Source organism: Schistocerca americana, chromosome 4, assembly GCF_021461395.2.
Source record: "Schistocerca americana isolate TAMUIC-IGC-003095 chromosome 4, iqSchAmer2.1, whole genome shotgun sequence".
NCBI classification, from domain to species: Eukaryota; Metazoa; Arthropoda; class Insecta; order Orthoptera; family Acrididae; genus Schistocerca; species Schistocerca americana.
In genome coordinates this window covers 575,804,022-575,831,069 of record NC_060122.1, presented here as the reverse complement: position 1 = coordinate 575,831,069, position 27,048 = coordinate 575,804,022, and the positions used below count along the sequence as shown (strand labels likewise).

At 42.8% G+C, this 27,048-nt stretch overlaps 1 protein-coding gene across 1 annotated transcript in view; it reads left to right on the top strand.

The window, feature by feature from the left end:
• The window catches only part of LOC124613623 (nephrin-like), a 441,549-nt gene that overhangs the window by 255,792 nt on the left and 158,709 nt on the right, over positions 1-27,048 (top strand). The window contains exons 3-5 of the mRNA XM_047142339.1: positions 9,912-10,120; positions 18,551-18,664; positions 21,678-21,881. Of these exons, the coding sequence (XP_046998295.1) occupies positions 9,912-10,120; positions 18,551-18,664; positions 21,678-21,881 (527 nt within the window). The remainder of the gene's footprint in view (positions 1-9,911; positions 10,121-18,550; positions 18,665-21,677; positions 21,882-27,048) is intronic.

Sequence of the window (27,048 nt, the reverse complement as noted above, 5' to 3'; positions counted from 1 at the left end):
AAAAGTGGCCTGTAGACTATAGTGCACTTCACACTACTTTTCTTTAGTAGGAAAGTAGAAAGTGCTTTAGGCATTCTAGGGAAACACCTCATCTAAAGCACACATTTATTTTATTAGTTAATGGCGTTGCTATGTTTTCTGTGTATGTCTTCAGAATATGGACTAGAATTTATACTTTCAGACGTCTTATTCACTTAATTTCTTTATTGTCTCCCTCACTTCAAACTTTTCCACGGGGAACAACGTCTCTGTGCTCGCTGCGTAAGTCAGTGAGGGTGATACAGGTGTTTTAAGAATATTTTGTTACAGCTTCTTTTCTAGACAGCCATTTACAAATCTCCACAGTCCCTGAGGACTTTCTATCATTCTACCCTCATCCTTAAATTGACTGTCATTCTTCAGTGTACCTAACTTCAGTTTCTTCTTACACTACGTGATCAAAAGTATCCGGAAAACCCAAAAACGTACCTTCATCATATTAGGTCCATTGTGCTGCCACCAACCGCCAGGTACTCCAAATAAGCGACATCCGTAGTGATTGAACATTATGAGAGAGCAGAATGGGGCGCACCGCGGTGCTCACGGACTTCGAACGTGGTCATGTGATAGGGTGTCACTTGGGTCAAACGTCTGTATGCAAAATGTGATAGTGAAGTTGAAACATGAAGAGACACGTACAGCATAAAAGCGTATAGGCAGACCTCGTCTGTTGACTGTCAGAGACCGCTTACAGTTGAAGAGCGTCGTAATGTGTAATAGGCAAGGGGCCGGCCGGGGTGGCCGAGCGGATCTAGGCGCTACAGTCTGGAACCGCGCGACCACTACAGTCGCAGGTTCGAATCCTGCCTCGGGCATGGATAGGTTAGTTATGTTTAAGTCGTTCTAAGTTCTAGGGTACTGATACCCTCAGAAGTTAAGTCCCATAGTGCTCAGAGCCACTTGAACCACTTGTAATGGGCAGAAATCTATCCAGACCATCATACAGGAATTACATACTGCATCAGGATCTGCTGCCACTACTATGACAGTTAGGCTGGAGGTGAGAAAACTTGGATTTCATGGTCGAGCGGCTGCTCATAAATCACACATCACGCCAGTAAATGCCAAACGACGCCCAGCTTAGTGTAAGGAGCGTGAATATTGGACAATTGAACAGTGGAAAAACGTTGTGCGTAGTGCCGAATCACGGTACACAATCTGGCGATCCTACGGCAGGATGTGGGTATGGCGACTGCACGGTGAATGCCATCTGCCAGCGTGTGTAGTGTCAACAGTAAAATTCGAAGGGGGTGGTGTTACGGTGTGGTCGTGTTTTTCATAGATGGGGCTTGCACCCCTTGTTGTTTTGTGTGGCACTGTCACAGCACAGACCTACAATGATGTTCTAAGCAACTTCTGGCTTCCCACTGTTGAAGAGCAGTTCGGAGATGGTGATCGGGCACCTGTTCATAACGCACGGCGTGTGGCGCGTGGTTACACGACAATAACATCCCTGTAATGGACTGGCCTGCACAGAGGCCTGACCTATAGAAAACCTTTGCGATGTTTTGAAACGCCGACTTCGTACCAGGCCGCACCGACCGACAACGATACCTCTCGTCAGTGCAGCACTTTGTGAAGAATGGGCTGCCATTCCCCAAGAAACCACCCAGCACCCGACTGAACGTGTGCCTGCGAGAGTGGAAGCTGTCATCAAGGCTAAGAGTGGGCCAAGACCAATTGAGATCCGGCGTTATCGATCGAGGGCGCGACAAGCTTGTGTCATTTTCAGCCAGGTGTCCAGATACTTTTGATCACATAGTGTATGTAACATCCAACAGTACTTTGCTTTTGTTTTCTGTATTGTATATAATATTGAGATTCAGCGATTTTTGGCAGCAAGCAGCAGTCTACTGTACATTATATTACACCTGAGCTTGGAATCTGGTTAGTGCATAAGTGTACTGATTTTGTAAAGAAATGAGAGATACGTGTGGGAGGAGTTTCAAATACCCACAGTAACTTATAGTTCTTAGCTGCTGCTGCCGAAGGAGCCACTTATGAAAATGCTTCCTCAAAACTTAGTTCACAAAATGCGTAGAATTTAGATAACTTACAAGGGAACCTCCCCATCGCACCCCCCTCAGATTTAGTTATAAGTTGGCACAGGGATAGGCCTTGAAAAACTGAACACAGATCAATCGAGAAAACAGGAAGAAGTTGTGTGGAACTGTGAAAAAATAAGCGAAATATACAAACTGAGTAGTCCATGCGCAACGTAAGCAACATCGAGGACAGTGCTAGATTACGAGCGCCGTGGTCCCGTGGTTAGCGTGAGCGGCTGTGGAGCGACAGGTCCTTGGGTCAAATCTTCTTTCAGGTGGTAATTTTAATTTTTTGTTTTCAGATAATTATCAAAGTTCAGCCACTCACAAATAATTAACTTCGCTGTCCAAAATTCCAGGACATATTCAGATTTGAAAACGTAAAAAACATGTTTTGACAGAGCACAGGGAAAACTGTGCGACTCTGAAACTGTTGCATTCATTTGACGCAGTTTATGTGACAAACTCTTATGTTTTCATCACTTTTTTGGAGTGATTATCACATACACAAGAAAACCAAAATCGGGCAAGGTAGAAGAATCTTTTTACCCATTCGCCAAGTGTACAAGTTAGGTGGGTCGACAACATATTCCTGTCATGTGACGCACATGCCGACACCAGTGTCGTATAGAATATATCAGACGTGTTTTCCTGTGGAGGAATCGGTTGACCTATGACCTTGCGATCAAATGTTTTCGGTTCCTATTGGAGAGGCACGTCCTTTCGTCTACTAATCGCACGGTTTTGCGGTGCGGTCGCAAAACACAGACACTAAACTTATTACAGTGAACAGAGACGTCAATGAATGAACGGACAGATCGTAACTTTGCGAAAATAAAGAAAGTAAAATTTTCACTCGAGGAAGGACTCGAACCAACGACCTTTCGTTCCGCAGGTGTTCACTCTAACCACGAGACCACACCGCTCGTCAGCTATCGTTGTCCTTTACGTTGCTTATCTTACACATGGACTACTCAGTTTGTATATTTTGCTTATTTTTTCATAGTTCCACACAACTTCTTCCTGTTTTCTCGATTGATCTGTGTTCAGTTTTTCAAGGCCTATCCACTGTGTCAATTTATAACTAAATCGGAGGGGGTGCGATGGGGAGGTTCCCTTGTTAGCATCGGTATTGTTCACCATACACTCGTGATCCCAGTGTTGATTTGCTATTGGCCCAGAAAAGGTATGTACCTCGAGTCCAGCGAAGATCCTTTGGTATTTCTACTGATCTGAAGATAATTCATTTTTTAGTTGGTTAACTGAACAAAGTAGATGAAGATGACAAAGTTATTTCTAATCAACAATATGTACTCTCATATTATCTATAGCAGTCACACCGTGCTCCGGCAGTTTTTGAATTCCATGCCAGACGAAAGCTACTGATTCGGTGAGATATACGTCTTCAATATAAGTTTAAAGCTTATATTCTTCCACAAAGAAATTATCGAGGTAGCCGATCTGTAAAGACCGACAAAGTGGAAACGTTCGGTTGGGATGGATTCCCAATGAGGCTCATAAAAGAAGAAGGAAGGACGTTTAGGGTTTACCGTCCCATCGAAAACGAGGTGATTAGAGACGGAGTCCAGGGTCGGTTTATTTCAAGGATGGGGAAGGAAATCTGCCTTGCCCTTGCAAGGAAACCATCCTAGCATTTTCCTGGAGTGATTTTGGGAAGTCAGCAGAATGACATTGCGCGTTCTCGTATAGCAGGATTACTTGGCTCAGATTTCTTGGTTGCTTTTCTTACATTGAGACAGCAAGGGGTCTTAGTTCTGGCAACAGATGACAGCTACTGTAGACACACATGTGGGGTGGAGTTAGTAACACAAAACACCTTCTTTGAGCTACCCGATGCATAACATTACACACTGACTTCTGTTTCAGAGTGTTTTGTTAGGGCTCAGTCATTATTTTATGAATGTAGCATATAGTTTTTTCAAATCCCCGTCTGGACATCCTGATTCAAATTTCCTGTGACCTTTTTAAATTGATTAAAGAAATTTTCGTATTCTTTCCTTCGGAAGATCACAGCTGATTTTCTTCTTCATCCTTACCAATTCTTCTACGTCTCTAATGATCTCATCATGGATGGAATTTTTAACTATAATCTCCCTTCCATTCTTTTATTCCGCAATATTTTCAACTGAATGAAACTGCCTCACGAAGGTTAAACGGTCGCAGTTCATCACATTTGCCAACAATCACGTACGCGGACCATAGTGCTATACAGATAAAACGTTATTCACCAAAACCTGCTGATCACCTTGATTATGGCGAATAATACTTGTAAGTCTTATACGAAATGAGGAAAGTATTTTTGGAGTAATTTCTTCGATGCACACACTCCATATACGGCACATATGTTTCCAGTTCTATCCGCTGCCTTCACTCATCTATCAAATCCATAAAAAGCAAAAGGTCATCATCGTTGGACTTTTTCCGTTTGATGCTACTATGTCACGCTTCAACAGAATTCCTCATATCAGTCAAGTATGCTAGAATCAGTACGTCATCGTAAGAACAACTCGACGATCTCAAATACAAATGACGATTAGTAAAGGTACTGTAAACTAGCTGCTTGACAACACGTCAAACAAAATTTCTAAGAATTTATACACCACCCTGAATTTTTTACCTAACTATTTTTCCCAAATCAGTAGAGCATGTACTTCAGCATTCTTCACATCATATGTTGAGTTAACAGTGGTTACAAAGCTGTTGCCAACGTCGTTATATTCGAGGAAATAAGAATATTAAAAAGCAAAAGAATGAGTACCTTCGCCAAAAGAATGAGTACCCTCGCTATTTAGGCTTTGCGTTTACACCCCTTTTTCATACTGAATGGTGTCACGACGGTGCCACCGCTGTCACTTGCACAGTTTCTTGGAAGAAGTTGCGGTGTCCTACTTACTCAGGTAGGTCAGTCATCGATCTCATGTTGTGGGAAAGCCAGTCCACAGCAGGTTTTGAACCGAGGCCGACGAGCGTTTGTTCCGTCTCTGTCGGTTATATTAGCTATATGCGCTTTCTCAGTTAAGTGCCGGCTGTCGGCGATATGTATTCAGTCAGTCACATTCACATTCGTCAGTATCTGTGCTTCTATCTTTGCGATCTCAAGGACACAGCATATTCCAGTCAGGAACTGCACAACAACAACAACGGCATGTGGACCGCATCTCCGTATCAAGGTAAGCCCGAGACGTCATTATACTCCACACCGACGCGTACTCCATTTTAGCATTAGCATAGCTCCACGCCATCAGCTCAAGACAGATCCCCTTCTAGAGAGTTCTGTAAACAGGTTGTTCTGAGGCATTACTTCCTCTAAAATGGATGTAAAAGTTTCCCTGTTCATTTCGGGTTTGGTACAGCGACCAGTATGTGTGATATGAAGAAACAATCAGTCTTGGTTGCAGTGTTAAAATTTCCCAATGACGCGTTTCATCTTTATTTAGGTATCTTCGGATTTGCCTCACGGAGAAATACAAAATTTCATAACAGTGGCATGATCCCATATAATGAGACTGGATTACCAAGACAATATAAAAGAACCTACTGATGTTTGATAATCCAATTTCAATAAATGGGATCACGGCACTTTTATGAAATTCTGTATTTCTTCTGTAGGCGTTTACGAAGATACCTAAATAAAGATGAAATACGTCATTGGAAAATAACAAAAAAAAAAAAAAATTAACACTGCAACCAAGACTGCTTGTTTCTTCATAACACTTCTTGGTAACATTCTACTGAATATGGTTTTGCTGTCCTATGTCCACTCATTATACCCATATAAAATTTGTGGAAAAAATATTTTTTGTGACCGAATAAATGACTTTGGTATTTGTTTGGTGTTATGAATATCCATACCACTTAGAGTCGCAGTGGTAATTATCGTGATCTGATGTACAGACAGAAAAAGATTGTGTGAAAGTAGAAGACAGAGTTTCAAAGGGATAAGTTGAATACGGGAAACCTTAAGAGTGTAGACGGACTTATCATCTCATAATATTAAAAGATTCAAATATTGTCCTCTATCGTCTAACTCTGCTACTAAAGTTACAGACTGTCACAGATCCAATTTTGTGCACTAATGAGCCAAAACGCAAAACTTTACGATCAGTGCCGTGAATGAGGACTCATCGTACTATAATAAAAGTTTTTAATCGGAGCAGAGCCTAATGGGGCTATTACTGTGTAACAACACGGGCAGTAAATGGAGAATTCACAAATAACGGCTACTTTGCGAAAGGGTACAGTGTTGTGACCGGCACCTGGCAACGGTCATTTAGGAAGTAGCGCTACTCCTCCACTGTTCGAGTGCTTCTGTAGTGATCATCTATGGAAAGTGGTTGAAAAATTGTAAAATTTGCAAACAGGCGAGAAGTTGTTGGACCCCCATGCCTCATTCACGAACGTGGAAGTCTGAGTCCTTCCCGCTCTGCATAGCAGCATAGCTGGCGATCTGTCGCAGATCTGCAGATCAAGTACAAAGCTGGTGCAGACGCAAGTGGTAACGCACCAGCCAACCCCTTAATGTTGTCATGGTGACCAAAAGACGTCGTAAATTACGACTGCTACGCGCAAAGGATCATCAAGCTTTGTGTTGCCACGTTTGATAAACCCCTATTCTTGTTACGCGAGAAACATGGTCGTGTCAGCATGCGTTATCATACACGAGCGGCCGCTCGAAAATTATACCGCAGCACGGAGGTAGGCCGGTGGCGGCTGTATTGTACTTTTGGGGGACATTCACCTGGCTTCCATAAGACCTGTGATAGTATTCAAGGGAAACATGACACCTACCATAGCCTTATTGCCGACCACGACCATACATTCATGTTTGATACAGGGTGTCAATTATTGAACTATATGAAATAATTCATGATATCTTCTTGACGGTTTGCGTTAGGACGTTCAATCTGCACTTTGGGGCATGATGGAATCAACAGGCACATGTCGATTTGATTGCGACTTTCATTCGGTTGCATTCTTCAGTAAGCAAAATCGGTGCATTTGGAGGACTGTGAATCCGCATTTCGCCCTCATGAAGTGACGGGTGACTACATGGTGTGCACTGTCCAGTCACGGAATAACCGGTGCGATATTCCTTGATGGCACGGTGACTACTGATCGCTAATTGTCCAATGTCCAAAGTGACTCTGATTTCGGCAAGATGCAAGACGGAGCTCGATCCCCTCGAAGCAGGAGAATGTTTGATGTCCTGGGGGTCTCTTTGAGGACAGCATTCTGGGCCTGAACTACCCAGAGGCACTGGCACGGGTCTCGATGAGCCGCCATATTCTCCTGATCTGAATATACTCAACCCCCCTTTTGTGGGGATATGTTAAAGGCAACGTGTACAGCAATAAACCAAAAACCATTGACGAACTCAAAGCAGCCGTTCAGGAGGTTATCGCCAGCATCGATGTTCCGAAACTTCGGCGGGTCTTGCAGAATTTCTCTACATGTCAGCGCCACATCATCGTCAATGATCGAACATGCTGTAACCTAAATCCGAATATCTGTAGTCACGTTTATATGGTGATAAAGTTTGTGGAGGCCGTAGTTTGTAACTAATTTACTTTTGTTTGATATAGTTGAATAATTGACACTCTGTACGTACTTCATCGCGTTGGCATCTTCCAGCAAGATACAAACAGCTATTTTTAGAAGGTTAAAATAGTTTTGCAATACTTTCATATGCATGGCAATCAACTCACGTTGATATTTAACCACCAAATTCACCTGACCTGAAGATACTGGAGCGTATCTGGGACGCTATCGAGCGCCATCTCCGCACCCACAAGCCACTGACCTGAAAAATACCGGAACTGCGTAACCTGTGAGTAGATACCTAGTGCCATATACTATATGCACAAACTAAGTTGTCACCCTACGCGGTGGCTGATGTGACTGTGAATGGGAGATGCCATTATAGTTGCTCCCACCAGCAATTGCGTCGAGTGCCAACTTAGTTTCAGCATGTAGTACGTCGGGAACTTTGCAAGGAGTTACCGAATGTATCTCATGCAGAATCGCTGCTGTATTGCTTTTCAAATTTAGACCAACGCGCTGTTAATAAGTGGTAGTCGGTATGCATACGACAGCATGCGTACCTAGTAAGTTAAAAAACGTTGCTCATAAAAACGGAATAATCCTTGGCGCATATCTCGGGTTGTCTTGCTGATAAAAAGGTATTTTCCAATGTTTTGGATAGTCCTTGGGCTAGGAACCATTTGTATACCCAATAGAAGCATCTCATTAGTGTCACTGTCCTACAGTGCCGGGACAAAACACGAATATTATACATATCTTCCTACTTACACAAATGGACGAAAGCGGTTGGTTCTTTTTGCATTTTGTGTGGACTACGGCGGGCTTGGTGAGACTAATAGAGACATCATTAGTTCGTGGGTGGTTTGACGGTAAACCCCAAAGAAGATTTTATACTACATTTTCTCCGTCACCAGGGAACCAAAACTCAGCCGAGAATTCCAAAACGGTTGTGAATAGCAAGAGGTTGAAATTGTTATATGTTCTTAAGATCTTGAGCTCGAATAACCTTGAAAACTTTGTTCATATTTTTATCCAATTCCGAGGTACAGAGGTTCAAAGTTACTCTATTTGTGCACTAAAATATGGTGTTAGGCTAAAACGTAGTTTATCAAGTGACGTAGCACGCAGAAATATGCTGTAAGGTCTCATCTTTATCACCTGGGAACTCATTGTTGTAATATTGTAACACATGCAATAATAATTTGAACGTATAATCCGGTGTGATGTGTAAAATAGATTTTGCTTTATTTCAATTTCAGAATTTGGCTATCCAATGCATTTCTGTTCATATGAGTTACATGCCCTGTTGCTGCAGGGAAAGGAAGGCGGAGCACAAGAAAGGCAAATATGCTCCTGTATAAAACACTCTGACTGAATAAGTGGGAGAGCCGCTGTCTCATTCTTCGTCAGCGACTTCAAAATTTTCCCTTCAAATTCTGGTAATCGAATATAGTCACGCTTTTTTGTGTTCAGAGAGAAAAAGACAGTGCCAGTGACAAAGAGGCAGAAAGGTGATAAACACTGGAATTAGGCAGCAGTTGTGTTACTGAAAGAGCAAAGAAGACAATGGCAGATACTGTGGCAGTGGAAAGTGGTTGACAGTGCCAGAACACTGCTAGGAGTGTGAAGGAGACATTGCCAGGGGTGAGGAATAAAGAGATACTGGGTGAGAAACGGTGATAAGTGGAGATAGACTATACGACAGTGACCACAAGGAAGAGAGAGATAGTGACACTGAGAAGAGACAGCAGGAAGGAAGATGTCGTTAGAAAAGCAATAGGGAAACAGTGGCAGTGAGAGATGATTGTGACGCAGAAGACAATGGCAGTAAATCACAGGCAAATAATAACAGTGAGTTGGGCTGTATGAGTGAGTGAGAAGGGGTGCCTTGGAATGGATGAGTATGAGCGACTTACAGCGATGGACTAGCAGATGTGAATGAGTTACAGTTAGGAAGATGTTGTGGGAGTTTGAGGTGAGTTGTATGTTAATAAAATGGCGAATATGATCGCATGCCAAAATCTTTGGAAAATTTTTAAAGGTGCTGAGGAATGTAGAATGAGGTAGTGGTACCCGACTTTTCAGTGAGAGTCTTTTAAATAAACTGGAATATAATCGCATTTATTTTTTTTTCTTTGTGCAGCGATAGGGGCATTTCTCCGCTGGTAAATTTTTGGCTTATCAGTGTAAATAGTGATTTCGTAAGTATGTGGTCAATTAATAGTGAGCAGAAGTAGGTGGTGGAGACTGGTTGTTGATGTGCAGCGTGGACGCGCGCGGTAAGCCGGTGGAGCAGGCGAAGCACTGGTCTGAGGAGGCGACGCTGGCGGGGCGCGCCTACTTCCGCTTCCAGGAGCGGCCGGCCCGCCTCACGCTGGAGAGCGTGCGCGACGCCGACTCCGGCACCTACCGCTGCCGCGTTGACTTCCGGCGCTCGCCCACCCGCAACTCCAAGGTCAACCTCAGCGTCATCAGTACGTACCGCTTGCCGCACCTGCCCGCATCATTTATTACTCGGGTCCTGACAGTGTTATACCAACTCGCTTCCTTTTCGCTGCTTTTCCACATTTTATTTCATTACAAGCTGTGCAGTGCATGCGTTGAAAAACCGATTTTCTATGTAATTAGCTTCACATATACTAACCAGACACATTTGCATGGACAAAATAAATAAAAGACTACGACTTTTTGTGCATTAAATTAAATTTGAGAAAGTTTATCTAAGTGCTTGAGTATATAATATTTTGGTCTCTATATCTTCTGCAAAAAATAAAGGTCACTGCCAGCAGCTTCACGCGTGTGCACGTATATTACACATACGTCACATCTAGCTATAGCACACATACATTTAACATATTTCACACTTATTTGTAGACATACGATAGTTGTCTGATAAGTCTGGTAAAAAAAAAAAAGAGCAACCTGGTGCTAAGTCTAGTGAAAAGGGTCGATAAGGAACCAATTCAAAGCCTAAATCATGCATTTTCGTTATAGTTGTCGCTGATGTGTGGGATGGTGCACTATCGTGGTGAAAGAGGACATTTTACGTGCCAACTTCGATCTTTCAGCCAACGTAAGATTCAGACGATGCACCATTAAGCATAATTGGTCCAGTTACGACTCTGCTCTTTCCCAAGTGATTTATGAAGAATATTCCTTGGTAATCGTAAAGTAACAAGGGTCATCACCTTACTAGCAGTCTTCATCCATGGTTTTAGCTGCCGTTTCGACTTTGGTGTGCAAGGATAGATCCAGATTTCTTCAACAGTTCCAGATTGTCGGAAAAGTCTTGCGGATTGAGATTAAACATCGGCCGACATAGCGTTAAAAAACTGAGTGGCATGAGCTTTTAGTCGACTGTAAGCAATCGCGGTACCCACTTCGTACACAGCTCCTTCATAGCCAATTCTCCCACCTGGATATTACGCACTCACTCAGCTGAGACGCCCACAATCTCAGAAAGCTCACGAATTATTGTTCAGTGGTCTAGCATTACCGTAACATCAATTCTAGCGGTGGTTTCCTTTGTGGTGACCTCACTCGGACGGCCGGAGCCCTCCTCGCCTTTGGTGCTAGACCGACCAAATTTAAATTCATTAATCAAAGAAATAATGGTCTTCACTTAAAAGTGCAGAGTCCGCGTGAATTTCAACCAATTGTATTTTAATTTCTGCGACAGTCTAATGCTTCAAATGAAAGTGTTTAATAGCAGCAAAAGACTTGGTTTCCTGTATTTTCAATCTCAGACGACACACTGACGAATTCAGACGGCTTTGAATAATGAACTGTTCGCTGCAAATTTATTAAATTATCTATACTATCCTTGGAATAATCAGGCTTATCAACTATGAAGGGTCAACAAAAATATTCCATTATATCACGTAAATTTACATGAGATATCAATAAGCCCTCGAATTTAATTCGTGTGTCTTACGAATTTCGTTCTGCACTTTCATCTGAACTGCGAGGAAATTGCCAGTACGGTGTTTGTCGCTTCGAGAAAGACCTGTCGCAATCAAGTGTCTAGTTCTCCGAGGTTCTCCATCATTCGACTTTAGATAGGGCATAAAATGTCTCTATGGTATTCACCTATATGGCATGGCCTTTGGCTCCGAAACAGGCTTCAAAAGTTATTCGCTCAGTGCAGTGCACGTATCACGATGTGTTGATGCGTTGAACAACACTTAATATTTTTAAAGTACTCCAAAATACTTAATTAGAGGGATGAAATAGCAACAGGTCTTATTTAAACGGTTCTACGTATCAGTCCTTAATGTCAAACAATGAGTTATGCATACAAATAACGAGTCACGTATATTCAACGTTGATTTGAAACCGCTCCAGTCGTTCCTGAGTAACGCTTCTGTGTCAGCTTTTCACCCTCAACTCTCAGCCGTAATGGTGCTAGACGTGTGAATTTTTCCAGAGAGCATGTACTGTACGTGCCTGTTTTAGTGGGAATTACTTCAAGCGTTAGGGAGATATGCTGATACTTCACCGTCTTTGCACCCTGCCCCGTCCCCTCCCCGCTCAAACTCTAGGGGTGAAGCGTCATCATGACTCTCAACAGTAGGTGCAGTTATCAAGATAATTATGAAACTGGTTCTAATATCGGTCGTTATCGAATAGTTTTAAATGTCATTCATCTCACCACACTCCAACCAGTACAAGTACTTGGGGTATATTACCCCCATAATAATTTTGTTCAGATAATGAGTCATACATAGACAACGTTCGATTTAAATTCCTCCAGAAGCTCTTGAGTTAATCTCCTATGTCTCCCTTTTTCACTTCTCACATTAATGGCTGGTAGGTTCCTACTCCCCTCCCCCATCCGACCCTCACAAACCTTAGCCGGTGCGCACCCAGTGATACAGGAAAGCATGCAACAGGGGCAAACAAATAATAGCTTCATTATAATTTCAGTCTTGAATCGCAATGTTTATTTGTAATCAGGTTATCAGTGTAAGTCAGTTTGTCTTCATGTGTAGTATGTACGCTTCAGTGATGATCTTTATATACCATAATTTTATTTGTTCGGGGAAGTCGAACTGGTTAATGGTTTTGACTGCGCCATCACCTGTAATGGTGTGAATCGTGTAATGCAACACGTTTCTACTCAGGTCTGAAGCTGCTCATTTACCGACCAATCCAAGACTGAACATAAAATATAGCAAATATTTGCTGGATCGCTATGTCACAACCTGTAAACAACTAATTATTTTCATATATTAGATATAATTCTGTGGTTTTTCGTCCTTGCTGATGCCATAGTCTTCAATGTAGCCTATGCAATGAAAGTTATGTGTGTTCTCGTATTTTACCTGTTTGTGTATCGTATTCTCTGAAGCTGAGTTTGAAGTCTATATCATTATTAGGTTACAAGAGCGTGGGAAACAGCCCAAAAACCAACTCAGGCTGGCTGGTGTAACTGCCGAAGTTTGTTAATAATAAATTTTAAGTCCAAATCCGATACCCATATTTGCAAAGAATGCATTTGTTGCAGAGGATACGGGGCTTCTCAGTAGGTTTAAGAAAGACAGTCCCACATTCTACAGTAGCTTGTACTGACCATAAAGTTAAAAACAACCTATTATCTAAGTCCGGAAACACTTCCTTGAGACACGTGCCAATCTGTCCTACAAGATTCATCTGTTTCCTAACCTTACAAGAGGTGGTCGATGTGGCTACCATTCGTTCTCATAAACTAGCCGAAAAAATAGCTGACATCACCTTAAGAGAACGCTTATTTTTATGGAGTATTCAGAAAAGCGCTGATGGAAGGTGGTCATATGAGTCTTCCTGCAAAGTCTAGCAGTGCAATGGTGGCTGTGTGCGAATCGGTTCTATGGAGTCAGGGCAGTAACATGAGTCTTCATGCAGACATGACAGAATGATAGAAATGAGCTATCGTGTTTAGAGGCGCCAGTGGACACACCAGTAATTTATTTTCTGGATGTGTTTCTGTGCAACGACGATCGCCCACGTGGTGCACAAGGAAATGTGATAGGTAGGATAGAGGTCGTAGGTACTTTTATATGTCATCACTCATCCATGTGAGTACGATCCTCATACTTATTTAAATATTCTCGGTGACCAAGTCTTGCCCGTTCTTCTGCATTTTCGTAATGAGAATTCTGTGGACGTTCCCGTCTTACAGGTTGACATAAAACTTGTTCACATACTTTCTTGGTTAGACGAGCACGCAGCCGCTCTCTCGCACATTGATTCCTCGGCTAAATCTCCTGGTCTTAATCACACAGAAAACGTATGATGCTATGTGGAACAGCAAATAAATTGTCGCCATAAACGTATCCGCTTTTATAAAGCTCTGGGACCCATTCATAAATGTATGACTTCAGTGGGAGCTAGCATGACTGAAGAAACTTATGGATTCTCTTCTCCACAGAACAGGGGCTCTTAACAAAGCTCGAGGCAGGTTTGCAAGGCGCTGGAGTGATATCTCCCAGGATGAGTTATTTCTTGTCTGGTGTGCTGAAATAGGTCTTTGTTCCTTCCCAGAGAATCACGAAAACTAGTGCAAACACATGGCTCCCGTCAGGTTTGATCATGTTCATCACACACGCTCCATATCCCGAGCACGCTGTCGACAAGTTTGATGCACGGCAGTGGCTGTAAATATCCCCATAACGCTGCAAATACCTTGGTGTTACCACGTCATGAATAAATCACGTCTGATGCCTCTGTGTGAAGGTGGAGTTGTCCTACAAGAGTGGTAATCAGTCGCGCTGACACTTGTTAAAAACAGCGTCTGTCAATTTCTCGGATGAAGTTTATGGCCTTTTGAGTTTGTCTCCCACATTTCCTGCTCACACATTTATGTTACAACGATACTAATGCCCTACTTGCCTTATTTCTTGAGGATTTACATCCACCCACAAGTTGTTATACCGTATGTATATTATTATGAACTCTGTAAATACTATCTCATCCATAAATGAAGAGCAATCTCTGTGCAGCGAATCTTCAGAGTTCAGTCTTAGAATCTTGTCGGATGAGAGCCTGCACAGGCTGTGATACGGATGATGTAACAGCTATCGCGGAAATGACAACGCAATTTCTTGGTTAATGCCATTAGGAGCTACAGTTCCTTGCTCTTTTTTTTTTTTTTTTTTTTTTTTTTTTTTGGCTTCTACTCGTCACAAACTATCCTGCACGTGAGTTGTTCGTGGCATATTGCGATCTCTTATCCGTGTTGTGTAAGTTCCCACATCGTCCCTGCAACCTGCTCAACTTTTTAATGGAAATAATCGTTCATGGTGCTAGCTGGCATGCATGACATAAGGTTACCGATTAACGCCGTTGGTTAAATTATAGCAGAACTTCCATGTTTCCCATTTCTCGATGAGACAGTGGGACATAATATGACTGGGTACATCATTCTTACTCCGCGGAATTACAGCTTTTTTTTTTTTTTTTTGTCGAAAGTCAGTACATCCTCTAAACGACAGACGCCGAGTGGCACATAACTGCAGTGTCTGCTAACGGTATCGCTGACACAGGCCTAAGTGCAGAGACAAACACAACCATTACGAAATGAGCGATGACGGGCAGGCAACCTACAACATTGGGTGCTGATTGTTCTTGCCTCGTAAAAAGTAGAACATATTTGATCAAGCATTTGTTTCCACACGTAGGTATGCAATCGCTTTTCCAGGTTGGACCCGAAATATCTGCTGTAAGAATATGAAACATTTTATTTTAATCACTGGCCAGGCCTGCGAGCGAAATAATTAGCAGATCAGATAAAACTCAAAATGTAATTCAGTTATATAATCAAGTAATGTAGTATTCACTACAGAAATTAACGTATTCACAAATGATTTAAAACTGAAACATTTGAACCTCAACATTTTTAGAAAACCAACATCTACACTGTCCATTCACAATAATATGATTGCCTGTCAAACGCCGGAACATCCACGTAACCATGTTTTGCAGCGCGGACCGTCGTGAGACGTGTAGGGAGAGAGTCAGTAAGGTTCTGAAAGGTACCAAGAGGGACGTGGAACGACGCCGATTATAGTACCGTGGACCGCTGCGCTGTGTTGTCGCTTGATAATTCATGAACCGAGAAGTGCGATCGACGTTGTCCCACAGATAATCGATTCAATCTAGTTAATTTGGTGATCACGCCCGTACACTGCGGTCTGTGTGAGGCGTTGTATGGCTCTGAGCACTATGGGACTTAACATCTATGGTCATTAGTCCCCTAGAACTTAGAACTACTTAAACCTAACTAACCTAAGGACATCACACAACACCTAGTCATCACGAGGCAGAGAAAATCCCTGACCCCGCCGGGAATCGAACCCTGGAACCCCGGGTGTGGGTGTTGTGTGATGTCCTTAGGTTAGTTAGGTTTAAGTAATTCTAAGTTCTAGGGGACTGACGACCATAGATGTTAAGTCCCATAGTGCTCAGAGCCGGTTGTGGGAAGCGAGAACGCTACCGCACGACCACGAGCTGCGGACGAGGCGTTATATGCGTGCTGTCGTGCTGAGGACAAACACCCTGCATGAAGAGGTGGACATTTTTCGAAAGGATAGATGAGTTCTCTGTTGACCCATTGTTCATTCCAAAAGGGACAAGATCACCCAGGGAACGCCACGAAAACATTACCCAGACTAAGACGCTCCCTAAACCAGCCTGGACCCCTCCGATGGTTGTTGTAGTGTGTCTGCCATCCGTCCGATGGAGTATGTAAAGGACAAGTGTCGCCACTCAGTGGATGCCCAGTTGAAAAAACTGCTGTGCAGATTCTTCTTTTGCCGTCGATGAACAGCAGTCAGTATGGGTACAGGAACAAGGTGCCAACTGCGGAGAACGATACCCAGCAGCGTTCACTGAACTGTCGCTCAGGCGGCTCTGGTGGTAGCCCCTTGGTTCGTCTGGGCGATCAGTTGCTCAGCAGCTGCAGATCTGTTCACCCTTAGCTCCGCAGCTGTCGTTAGCAGCCTGTGGTCTGTGGCCCGTGATGCACCACAGTCACCTCGGCGTCGCTGTAACATAGCGGCATTTTGCCATGCGCGGTGTACATCTGCCATGGTGGTACGCGGAAAGTTGACAAAATCAGTCGTTTCAGAAATGTTTTAACCTTTGGCGCAAATGCCAAGGTTCAAATGGTTCTGATCACTATGGGACTTAACCGCTATGGTCATCAGTCCCCTAGAACTTAGAATTAATTAAACCTAACTAACCTAAGGACATCACACAACATCCAGTCATCACGAGCAAATGCCAAGGATCATGCCCTTCCGGACGTCAGATATATCCCTCAGTTTTCACATTACGACAACTACAGCGCTGTTCCAGCGTCCACGCGGCACGTTTGAAATACCCTCCACTGTTAGTGCTGCCAGCTGTCGCGTGTGAGAGGTTATTGCACGTAGATATCGAACACATATTGTGATCACATTAAGGTCACTGTAGCATTTACAAAAGAAAGTACGTAATTATTGTGTTTATGCTTGGCACCACAGACACCAAAATCCTCCTCCACTCACTACGGAGGGTCGTCTTTCGTTACATCTTTAGATCACTTCCGCAATACAAAGTGGTGTCCCGTTATTTTTGACCAGATGAGGTATGCGTGCTGCATGCCCGTTCCCAACGGCTCAGCTCAGTGATGAAATTAGCTGAGTCATTCATGTGTAATATCCAGAAATCCCAGAATCGCCCTCCAAGTATGCAATTTACTCACTGAAATACGATGTCGAGGCCTAAGTACCCTAAAAGAGACTAACTCATGAAGCTTATGTATTTCTGAGATACAAACACAATAGGTAGGAGAAGGATCTTCGCCCATTGACTGAAGCAGGAGGGTTACATGTGTAACTGGAAAAGTAAAGACGCTTAAGCGGTTGAAGAATATTGTCTCTTGTTTGTGTGTATTGCTATTAAAATTCAGGTTGGTTGAATCACTCTCTTTTGACTTGAAAAAGACTTCAGTAATTTCAAGTTATAACGAACATGATCTATGGCTGTAGCACTGTTTTGATATTTTTTTTTTATTTTGTGATTGATTTCGAAATTCCAGTCCCATCTTCAGATTCTTCGTAGGTACACAACTAATCGATGTTAGGAGCTGTTTTCCGGATTAGAGCTGGCTGCCAACCAGATGGCTAGTGTGCAAGCACCACGTCCACAACAGCCGGCGGTGGACAGTAAGATACTTCAGAAAAGTTTTCTTCTTCTTTTGAAAAGTCGCGCTACAGAAGAATGAGAAAGATATGACGAGTAGATCGAGTAACTAATGAGTTCTGAAATGAATTTATAAAAAAGAAATTTATTTCATACTTTCATTTAAAGAAGGTATCGCTTCGTAGTCATCAACGCATCAAGGAATCGTCAGTTTGGCGCCTTTGTGGCGGCAGTGGTAGAGGGAGATCAAGGCTGGTTACAGTAATTAGGCTAAAGCGCAAGTTCGTTGAAGTAGTTACTCAGAGATCTTCGCTGGATAAACTAAACTTCAGACTGAGGGCCACAACAGTTTTCTTTGCGTATCTCATACATTTTTTCACAGAACTAGTAAAATTTAAACTCAAAACCCATTATAGTTCTACGAAATTAATTTCATCCTCTGCGAAACAGAAAGGCGAGTTAGCTATTTGAGTGAAAACCCGAATATTATTATTCGGATATTTATACTCTGATAATTAATTATAAGATTCAAACCCTACTATTTATTCTTGTTCCACAAATAAAGTACTAGTTATTAATATAACTTACGTCGTTAAGTTCTGTATAGAAATTGAAATGAAACTGTACAGCCTAAATTCATGCAATTTATTTCGCACGATCGATGTTAACTAAACGGCAGCTACTAGAGTCTCAAATGGTTCTATATTTTCTCTTTATATACTTCGTTTTTCTCCTTGCAGTCCCTCCAGAGCAGCTCATGATACTGGACGACAAGGGATCGAACATACCGCATTACATCCTCGGTCCGTACAACGAGGGCTCCGATGTCGACATCACCTGTATTGCCACTGGAGGTAGGTTAATCTTATAGAAGCAGTGCAAATACACTGAAGTATTTCCACTTACATTGCAACTCCTCTGTTTTTACTTTTCTCTCTCTCCTGTAATATGGGTGCCGGCTTTCGTCAGTCTCATCTCTTAGCATATTTAAAAAGTTAATAAATGGGGTTAACTCAGCAAATAAAGTAACCGCTACCCGACAAATGATACACGTAAAGCTAACAATCTGGTTACAGAGAAACAAAAACGTATCTTCACTTTAAGAACATCTAAGATATACTTGTAGTTAGCTGGTAACCTTATAGAATTAGATACAATAGCAGATGAGATAGTTCTCTAAATTTTCAACGCAGTAAGAAGAACAGTTATAATTTCTCTGAACCAACTTGTTGCTGTATCTTGTATGTATCTATGACTACAACTAAGCCATGACTGTCGTCTACAATTCTTCTTCGCTAAAAGGCCATGCAGAAATCTCTTTAGTTTTATGAATATTTGATAAACGGTGAATACAAGGTCAGTTATACTAGCAGATGGGTAAGCGTAAAGATATCACAGTATACTGCCTGCAGTTGTAATGAGTTCTCTACTAAGTGTGAAAATGCATTATCGAGAATCATACGAGTTCATAGGTCCTCTCACTGCCCTTCATCTCAATGGCCTGTTATAATTTCCGCAGAGCCCCACGTTGTCTCTCAGCGTTCACCCTTCCACTACTGTATAGGACGTCAGAGAGCAGACTGAAATAAAAAGTCGTCACTGACAAAGCGCGGTGACCCACTGTACTCTTTAACTTGAGTCTCTGTGCTGTATTAGATAAACTGGTTGCAACAGCAACGCATCAGCTACATATTCACAACAAACAGTCTGTTCAGTGCCCAGAGCTAATAACGAATATCGAGTAGTGCTACCTAATGTATTTTCAAAAAGTATCACGAATTTGGTGGGAGAAGGAGTGAAACACATCATCTGAAGATGCTTCAGCAGTAATTCTGATATCTAAAGAGAAATGTTAACTTTTGCATAACGTAACTGTGCGTTGATGCTCGCTGGCCGTTCCTTTGCTACAAACCCGTATAATGATTGCTTGGGTCTTACCTAACAAAATAAATGCGTAGTCTTCCGCTACAGTGTAGTGCGTCACCATTGACAGCAAAACCAGTTGAGTCCTCTTTGGACGGTCTGTAGAGGTGCATTATAAGTTTCTATGAAGCTGACTAATTGAAGGCGCCCTTAACGTGACTTTAGAAAACAATGACAGACTTTTGTATAACCTTGTGTTGTATGACAGAATAGCATACGTAAGTTCAAATAGTTATGTGATGCATATTGGAAATTTATGGACAGTCAGTCGTAAAAACACTCATTAGAAAATGTTTTTATTTGTGGTTTTAGTTTCCTACAAACGGACTTCAGTTCCCAAGGAATGTCTGTCCCCTCTATGCAGTTCCCATTACGCTGCACAAGTTTATCTTCAACTCCTCGGCAAAAAAGTTCCCGGTCGAGGATTAACGGCAGTCTTGTGTTACTAGTTACCTACTTCCAGATGGTAAATTTGACTGCTTCGAGTGCTAGTTCGGCAATCGCGTAATCATGAAATTCTGTATATTCCCACATATTTATAGAGAATCAGCCACATTTATTTACGCAGTGTATGAACTACCAATCTTTCCAACAAGCGTCAGTCCTCTGTTTGTCATCGTGCTTTTCTCTAGAATTGTCTAACATTGTAGCTTCTCAGCATCATCCGTGGAAGACCTTATGGAGCTACCGACGTTATCTACTAGGTCATTTATGTACTCGTATACAGACAACTGTAACGGTTAAAAACTTTCCCTTAGAGTACGCCGGAAGTTGCTTCCACGTCTGAAGATTTCACTCCTTTACGAATGAGATGATGGGTTCTGTTTGCTTGGTGCTCTCCAGTATAATCACACAACTTTCCTGGTATTACGACACGCTCGTATTTTGTCACTTGGCGGCAGTGCGGAACCGTGTCGAAGACGTCCCACAAGTCAGTGGACACGGCATTAATCATGGAACCATTTCTAGCACCTCCAGGGGTTCGTGGACGAACCGGGCGAGCTGGATTACACAGCGTCATTTTTGCTGAACCTAAGTTGACTGCTAAAGACAAGAATGACGGAACTCAGATATGTTATAACACGTGAGCATAAAATTTGTTGTGAATACAGAAACATATTTACGTCAGCGATATAGGCTTATAGTCTGGTGCTACTCCAATATGACGGTTCTTGAAAACAGAAAGACTTGCTCTATTTTCCAATCGCTATGAAGCCTTTGTTCGTCCAGGGACTTACGGCGTACTTCTGTTAGTACAGGATCGAGTTCTTTCTCATACTCTGTAAAATGTCGTAGGTATTCCATTAGTTTAGATGATCCTCACTATGTTGAGCGATTCAACTTAGTCTTCTATCCCGTGGTCACTTACTTCGATATCTGTCATTTTATCGTTCTAGTGATGAGTTAAAGCAGGGGTAGTCAACCTTTTCTACCTGCGCCAACTTTTATATATCTGCTAGTAGTAAAATTTTAACATCATTTCCACAGTAATGATAATCTATAAAGTTGAGAAATAAGTTTATAAAATTTATAAAGCGGAATTAGAGCAAGTTAAACCATATAAGAGTAGTTACTTTCGAAGGACCTTATGTCAAAATTATATGATATCCTAATGAAGATGTTTTTAAGAATCCTACTGCTTGCCATCCACTATGAAAGCTGGGCCAGGTTCACCACCTCCAATTTAAAGCAACATAATCCATTGAATCTCAGTCAGTTATCTGCTTCACTTGCGATTAGTTTTATGTGATCATTCCATTTTCAATCGTTAGGTACACCTGCTCCTACATATTGAATGTATTGCTGCTAGGCATTGTTGTATAACTGTGTAGTCATACAGTAGCGACTCTTCCTATACGTTTAGTTTCCTTACTTTGAGGGTCTACTGTCGAACCGTACTTCTCCGAGCAGCCGCACCTACCTGCAGGCGCCCGTGTGTTCCAGGGCGCCCGTCGCCGCGCGTCACGTGGTGGCAAGACAACGCACTGCTGGACGACTCGTGGGAGTCTCTGGGCGGGCGGCGCGTGCGCAACACGCTGCACCTGGAGAAGCTGTCGCGGCGTCAGCTGCACACCGTGCTCACCTGCCAGGCCTCCTCCAGCCCGCTGGCCGCTCCGCTCTCCGGCGCGGTCACCCTCGACCTCAACCGTGAGTACCTCAGCAGCACCATTTCGAGGAGCGTAAAGAGATATGAGTACGCGTCCTAGTAACAGACTTCGTCTACAACAGTGCTAGTAACAGGTACATCATTCCTCAGTCATCTATTTCCAATTTAAGAGCCTTTTTCGGAATGATGCTCTCAATAAATAGTTTCTGCGTAACGAGACACAGCATGTCGTGTTAAAGACAAGCCACCTAGTAGCCCCAGGTGTTTTCAATCCTCAAGTGAGCTTCCAAATAAATCGAAAAATAATTGCAGTAGCAGACCTGATATCTACTGCGGCAGTTATAGGGACCTCAAATACTAGCAGATAAAACACTAGCTAGCATTATTTAGACTATCTGCCTGGCCGAGACTCGAGTTCTGAGCCTTGCTATTCGGGAGTAAAGTTCTTACCAACTGAGCTATACTGGCACGACTCACAACCAACCAACACAGCTCTACTTCCACCAGTAACACTCTCGTATTTTCAAAACTTCAAAGAAGCACTCCCGCTGGACTGACACTCCTGGAAATATGAATGTTGCAGAAGAATGACTTTGACGTTACCCGGAAGATCGTTTCCAATATGAGCACGAAAATTTGGCGGTAGGAATTCTGAATGCAATTACTGAGTTCGAGGATCCGACCGATAAACAGAGTGTAATCTTCCAGGAAATTTCTAGACAGCGCATACTTTGCTGTAGAATGTATTATTGTTTTTTCATAAGAAATCAAGGTAAGAGGATGTGGGCGTGTCATGTCGGTTACGTGGTCATTAAAGACGGAGCCCGTCCTCTGGTTTGCGCAGGTCAGGGACGGGAAAGGGCCGTGCCATTTTCAATGGAATCGACTCGGAATTAAGTGATTTTGGGAGACCACTCATAACGCTAACCTGGATAGTTTCTGAACTGCCGACCTCCCAGATGCGAGTCTAGTGCTCCACCAATGCTCCACAACACCATGTCCAGTAGCACTATTCAAAATATGCAGTCACTAATCCGAAGGAAGTGCGACTAGACCTACAAGTACCGATACAACTCGTACAAATTACTCTTCGTGTCATAGTGATGAGCTAGACAACAGAGACATTTCTCATAGATACTGATTGTGCTCCAATGCAGGTGTCATCTACTCGGTCCAATCACATTGATGTAACCGACTATGTTCGACGTCAACTTGCAGTAACCACTCACAGATGGCAACACGAGCAACGGGGATGTATAAAGTTTGTCAGGAACAAGGGGGGGGGGGGGATACAATGCATTCGTTGTCTGAATACGGAAACGAGGAGATTTATCTGACGTCCAAACGAGCACTGGTGGAAGCATTTCCCAAATTAAAGTACAACGTGCATGGCAAAATGGCATTATCCAAAACCGGCGTCGAGGCACCTGTGGGTCACCAAGTGTAATTAGTGACACGGCTGAATGACGGCTACGGAGATGTGTACGTGCGAATAGGCATGCAACTGTCGAGCAACTACCGCCCAATTGAACCAAGGGGGTACCTACAGCGTCTCCTTCACCAAACATTGCTGCGAATGGAACTCCTCAGCAGGCGTTGGTTCATACACCTGCTGCTGTCGACAATGACACCAGAATGTGTACGCCAATACCGCTACTGGTCATCCATCAACTGTGTGAAGGCAGGAGGCCTTTTCATATCAATCTTGTTTTAGTTTCAATCGGATAGATGGCCGCTGGCGTGTTGGTCTTTCAACAATAGTCGGAAGGGTCCAGGCAGAAGGACGGGTCGTTATCATGTGGGCAGCGTAGTCGGCCATATCCTGGGTGATGTAATTCTGGAAGTCACAATGGATCAACACAAATGTGCATTTATCCTCCCGACAATGTACACCCATACACACTGTTTGCCTTTCCTCCGCACGGTGGCATCTACAAGGAGGACAATGCAATGTGTGACACCACTTGCAGTGTACGTCCATGATTCGAAGAGCACCCCTCCTCCTCCCCCCTCCCCACCAATTTAAAACCAATCGAGAATCTTTGGGACGTCAAACGCGAAAACTTAGCGCAGCTGCCCACTGCACCGGAGTTGGTACAGCCGTCCGTGTCTTCCTGCACATCCGGTCTTTTGAGAGTCAGTCAGATCAATGCGAATGAAGGTGTGGATACTGAAATTATATAGCCCATACAATCGCTCTGTAAGATGTGCCAACACAAAGACAAATTCTTAAAACTCAATCATGCGAAACAGATGCGTTTCTAATGGAAACAAATTTGATAAACCGTTTATTACTATCCAACTGTAGACGAATAACCTATCATTAAATTTGTAACACATATGGCTAAAGTATTAGTAGTTTTGCTGAACGCTTACTGATCGTTAAGGACAAGTTGCGTTTATTTCGTAAAAGTGCTGTAATCGTCAACAGAAACTGTAAAAAAAGAAGAAATGGTAAGAGAGAGGGAGAGGCACAGAGAGAAAGACAGAGAGAGGGGGGAAGGGGGGGGGGGGAGAACAAAAAGAGAAATGGGAGAGATTGGACTTCGAGATTTGGAACCCGCATACGTCTGAAATAATATGTTTATTATGCTAGTGATATATGAAACTTATGAGTGGCATATTTTGGTGTAGAATGTTCACTATTTAACATTAACATTACAACACAGTGAACGCAGCATACATAATCAAACAGTCTGGAAGTGAATTACATCCTTAGCATTGCAAGCCCGTGGAATTTCAAAACATCTCCGTACAGTACGTAGGTGTAATGAGAGGTAAATTCCGTTTATAAGTAAGGATTACGCAGCAAGTTTCTCATTCAGTAGCCAGATTTCATTGTTGGATGAACTTCCTTGTGCGCGTTATCTGAAAAGTTGAGTTGTCTACCAGCAGTAGTCGGAATCCTACAGCGGCTGGATTGTGGCTTATTGAGATTGCGGTTTATCTTTCTGTAATATTGTTGTCTTAATTGGTTCAGATCCATGACTGTCATGCGAATAAAGAGTCGATGGGTTCAGAAATGTCACACCCAAGATCATGAAGCTTCTCAGTAGCTCTGCGCTATAAGTACTCTACAGCAGACTTACTCAAAGTGGGGGGTGGGGGGGTGGGGGTGCGGCCCTCTGGAGGGGTGGGGCGGGGGTGTGGGTGGGGATGAGGGGTGGGTGGGAGCAAAGAATAACAGAGGAGCCGCCAGCCTTTATTGAAATACTGGTGTGAACAAATATCGCTAGCGTAAACTCCTCATTTCCATGAACCAAGGAAGCTCCTCCAACTTTAATTTCCTGTTTTACAAATGACCCTTTTTGCATTTGTATGATTGGACTGGAAATAACATTTTTGAAATTAGTGTTTAAATTTGATCAGTCGTCATAGGTATGTCGTGATCTTGTAAATATTAAAGCCTTCTGAATGAATTACAAGCAATACAGATGCAAACAGTTAAACTTTAATTAATTGCTAAACTATGTAGGTAATGAAATACACATACTAGATGAGTTCCAATAACTGCATACGCAGCCGTGGTTACTTACAAAGTAGGTGTTATTGTGCAATTTCATCAACTTTGAATAATGCAAATGTGTCATAATTTAAAATTTTCTTAACTGTCATGTGTTCGAATAGTTATTATTACTGATACTGTTGTAACTGATAGTTGCATTAAATCGACAGAGGTGAATAGACACCGTGAGCATATTTTGTGCTGTGTGGAACAAGTGCTGAGGAAGAAAACAAAAATAGCAGTAGGGGGTTGGGGCTGGTGCATAGTTCACGTTTCAGAATGGGAACGTGGCGAAAAAAGTCTGAGACGGTTGCTGTAGATGACAGACATGTTTGTTCAGACAGTCGGGATCGGAGAGCCATACCACATACCTAGAGTGAGGAACAATTTTGTTTGCAACAGAATGAGTATCCACACAACTGGTTCTCCTAACGACAACACTAGACACAGGAGGGGCCCCGGATCGTCATTTCAGGAGAGTCCCAGCTCTACGTAATAACGATGGACATAATAGTATGCAGAGGTTCCGACCTGAACGAACGTTGCCACATAGAATTAAAATCGGCATACAAGTGCAGCAGTTGGTTTAGTGCTGAGGGGTGACTTGGATGCACAACATGATCACCTGTGATCCGCATAATCAGTAGTTTCGACGGCAGCAGATACATTTATGACGTGCACAAGGCCTGTGTCTCTTCCCTAACTGTAAGGTCTTACAACAACGTAACATAGGACCACACGTTACCCTTTCTGCCCCAACCCACCTCGAAACAGAGGGTGTTCGATTTTATCTTGGTTAGGAGGTTCTCTAACTCTGTCACCCATCTACATCTACATCCAAATCTATACTGTGCAAAGCATTGTGAAGTTCATGACACAGAGTGTGTTCCATTGTCACAGTTACTGGATTTCTTCCGCTTTCATTCACGTACGGAGTGCGGGAAGAATGCCGTTTGAATGCCTCTGCGCGTGCTATAATTGAAATAATCTTCTCCTCATGATCCCCACGGGAGCCAGTATGTTATAGTGCATTCATAGAGTCATCATTCAAAGTTGGTTCTTGAAGCTTTATAAGTGGGCTTCCAGAAGATAGTTTACATCAGCTTAGTCTTCCAATACAGTTGTTTCAACATCATGGCACTCGCTCGCGAGTCAAACTAACTGTGACCATTCGTGCTGGCCTTCTCTGTTTACGTTCAACATCCGTTGTTAGTCCCTTTTGTTACGGGTTCCAAACACCTGACTAATGTTCTAGGACAGTTCGCTAGAATGACTTTTAAGCAGTCACCTTCGTACACTGAGTGCATTTCCCTACTGTTTAACCAATAAACCAAGGCTGCTACCTGCTTCATCCACGACTGAGCCAATATGATCGTTCCATTACATGTCCATACTAAGAGTTGCACACACTTATTGGTATGAGTTTACAGGTTCCAGTTGTGACTTATTGACGTTACAGTTTGTTGTGACGTCCATACTTCTACATTTCTGAACACTAAAAGCTAGTTTTCAATATTTGGGCCATTTTTAAATCTTATCAAGAGCTGACCCATTACTCCAGCGACTACTCTAATATGGAGCACATCATCTGCGGCGAGCATGAAGTTATTTCTAATATTGTCTGCAAGATTATTAATATACGACCTTAACATCAAGGAAACTAACGCACTTCCACGGGAACACCTGGACTTACTTCTACTACT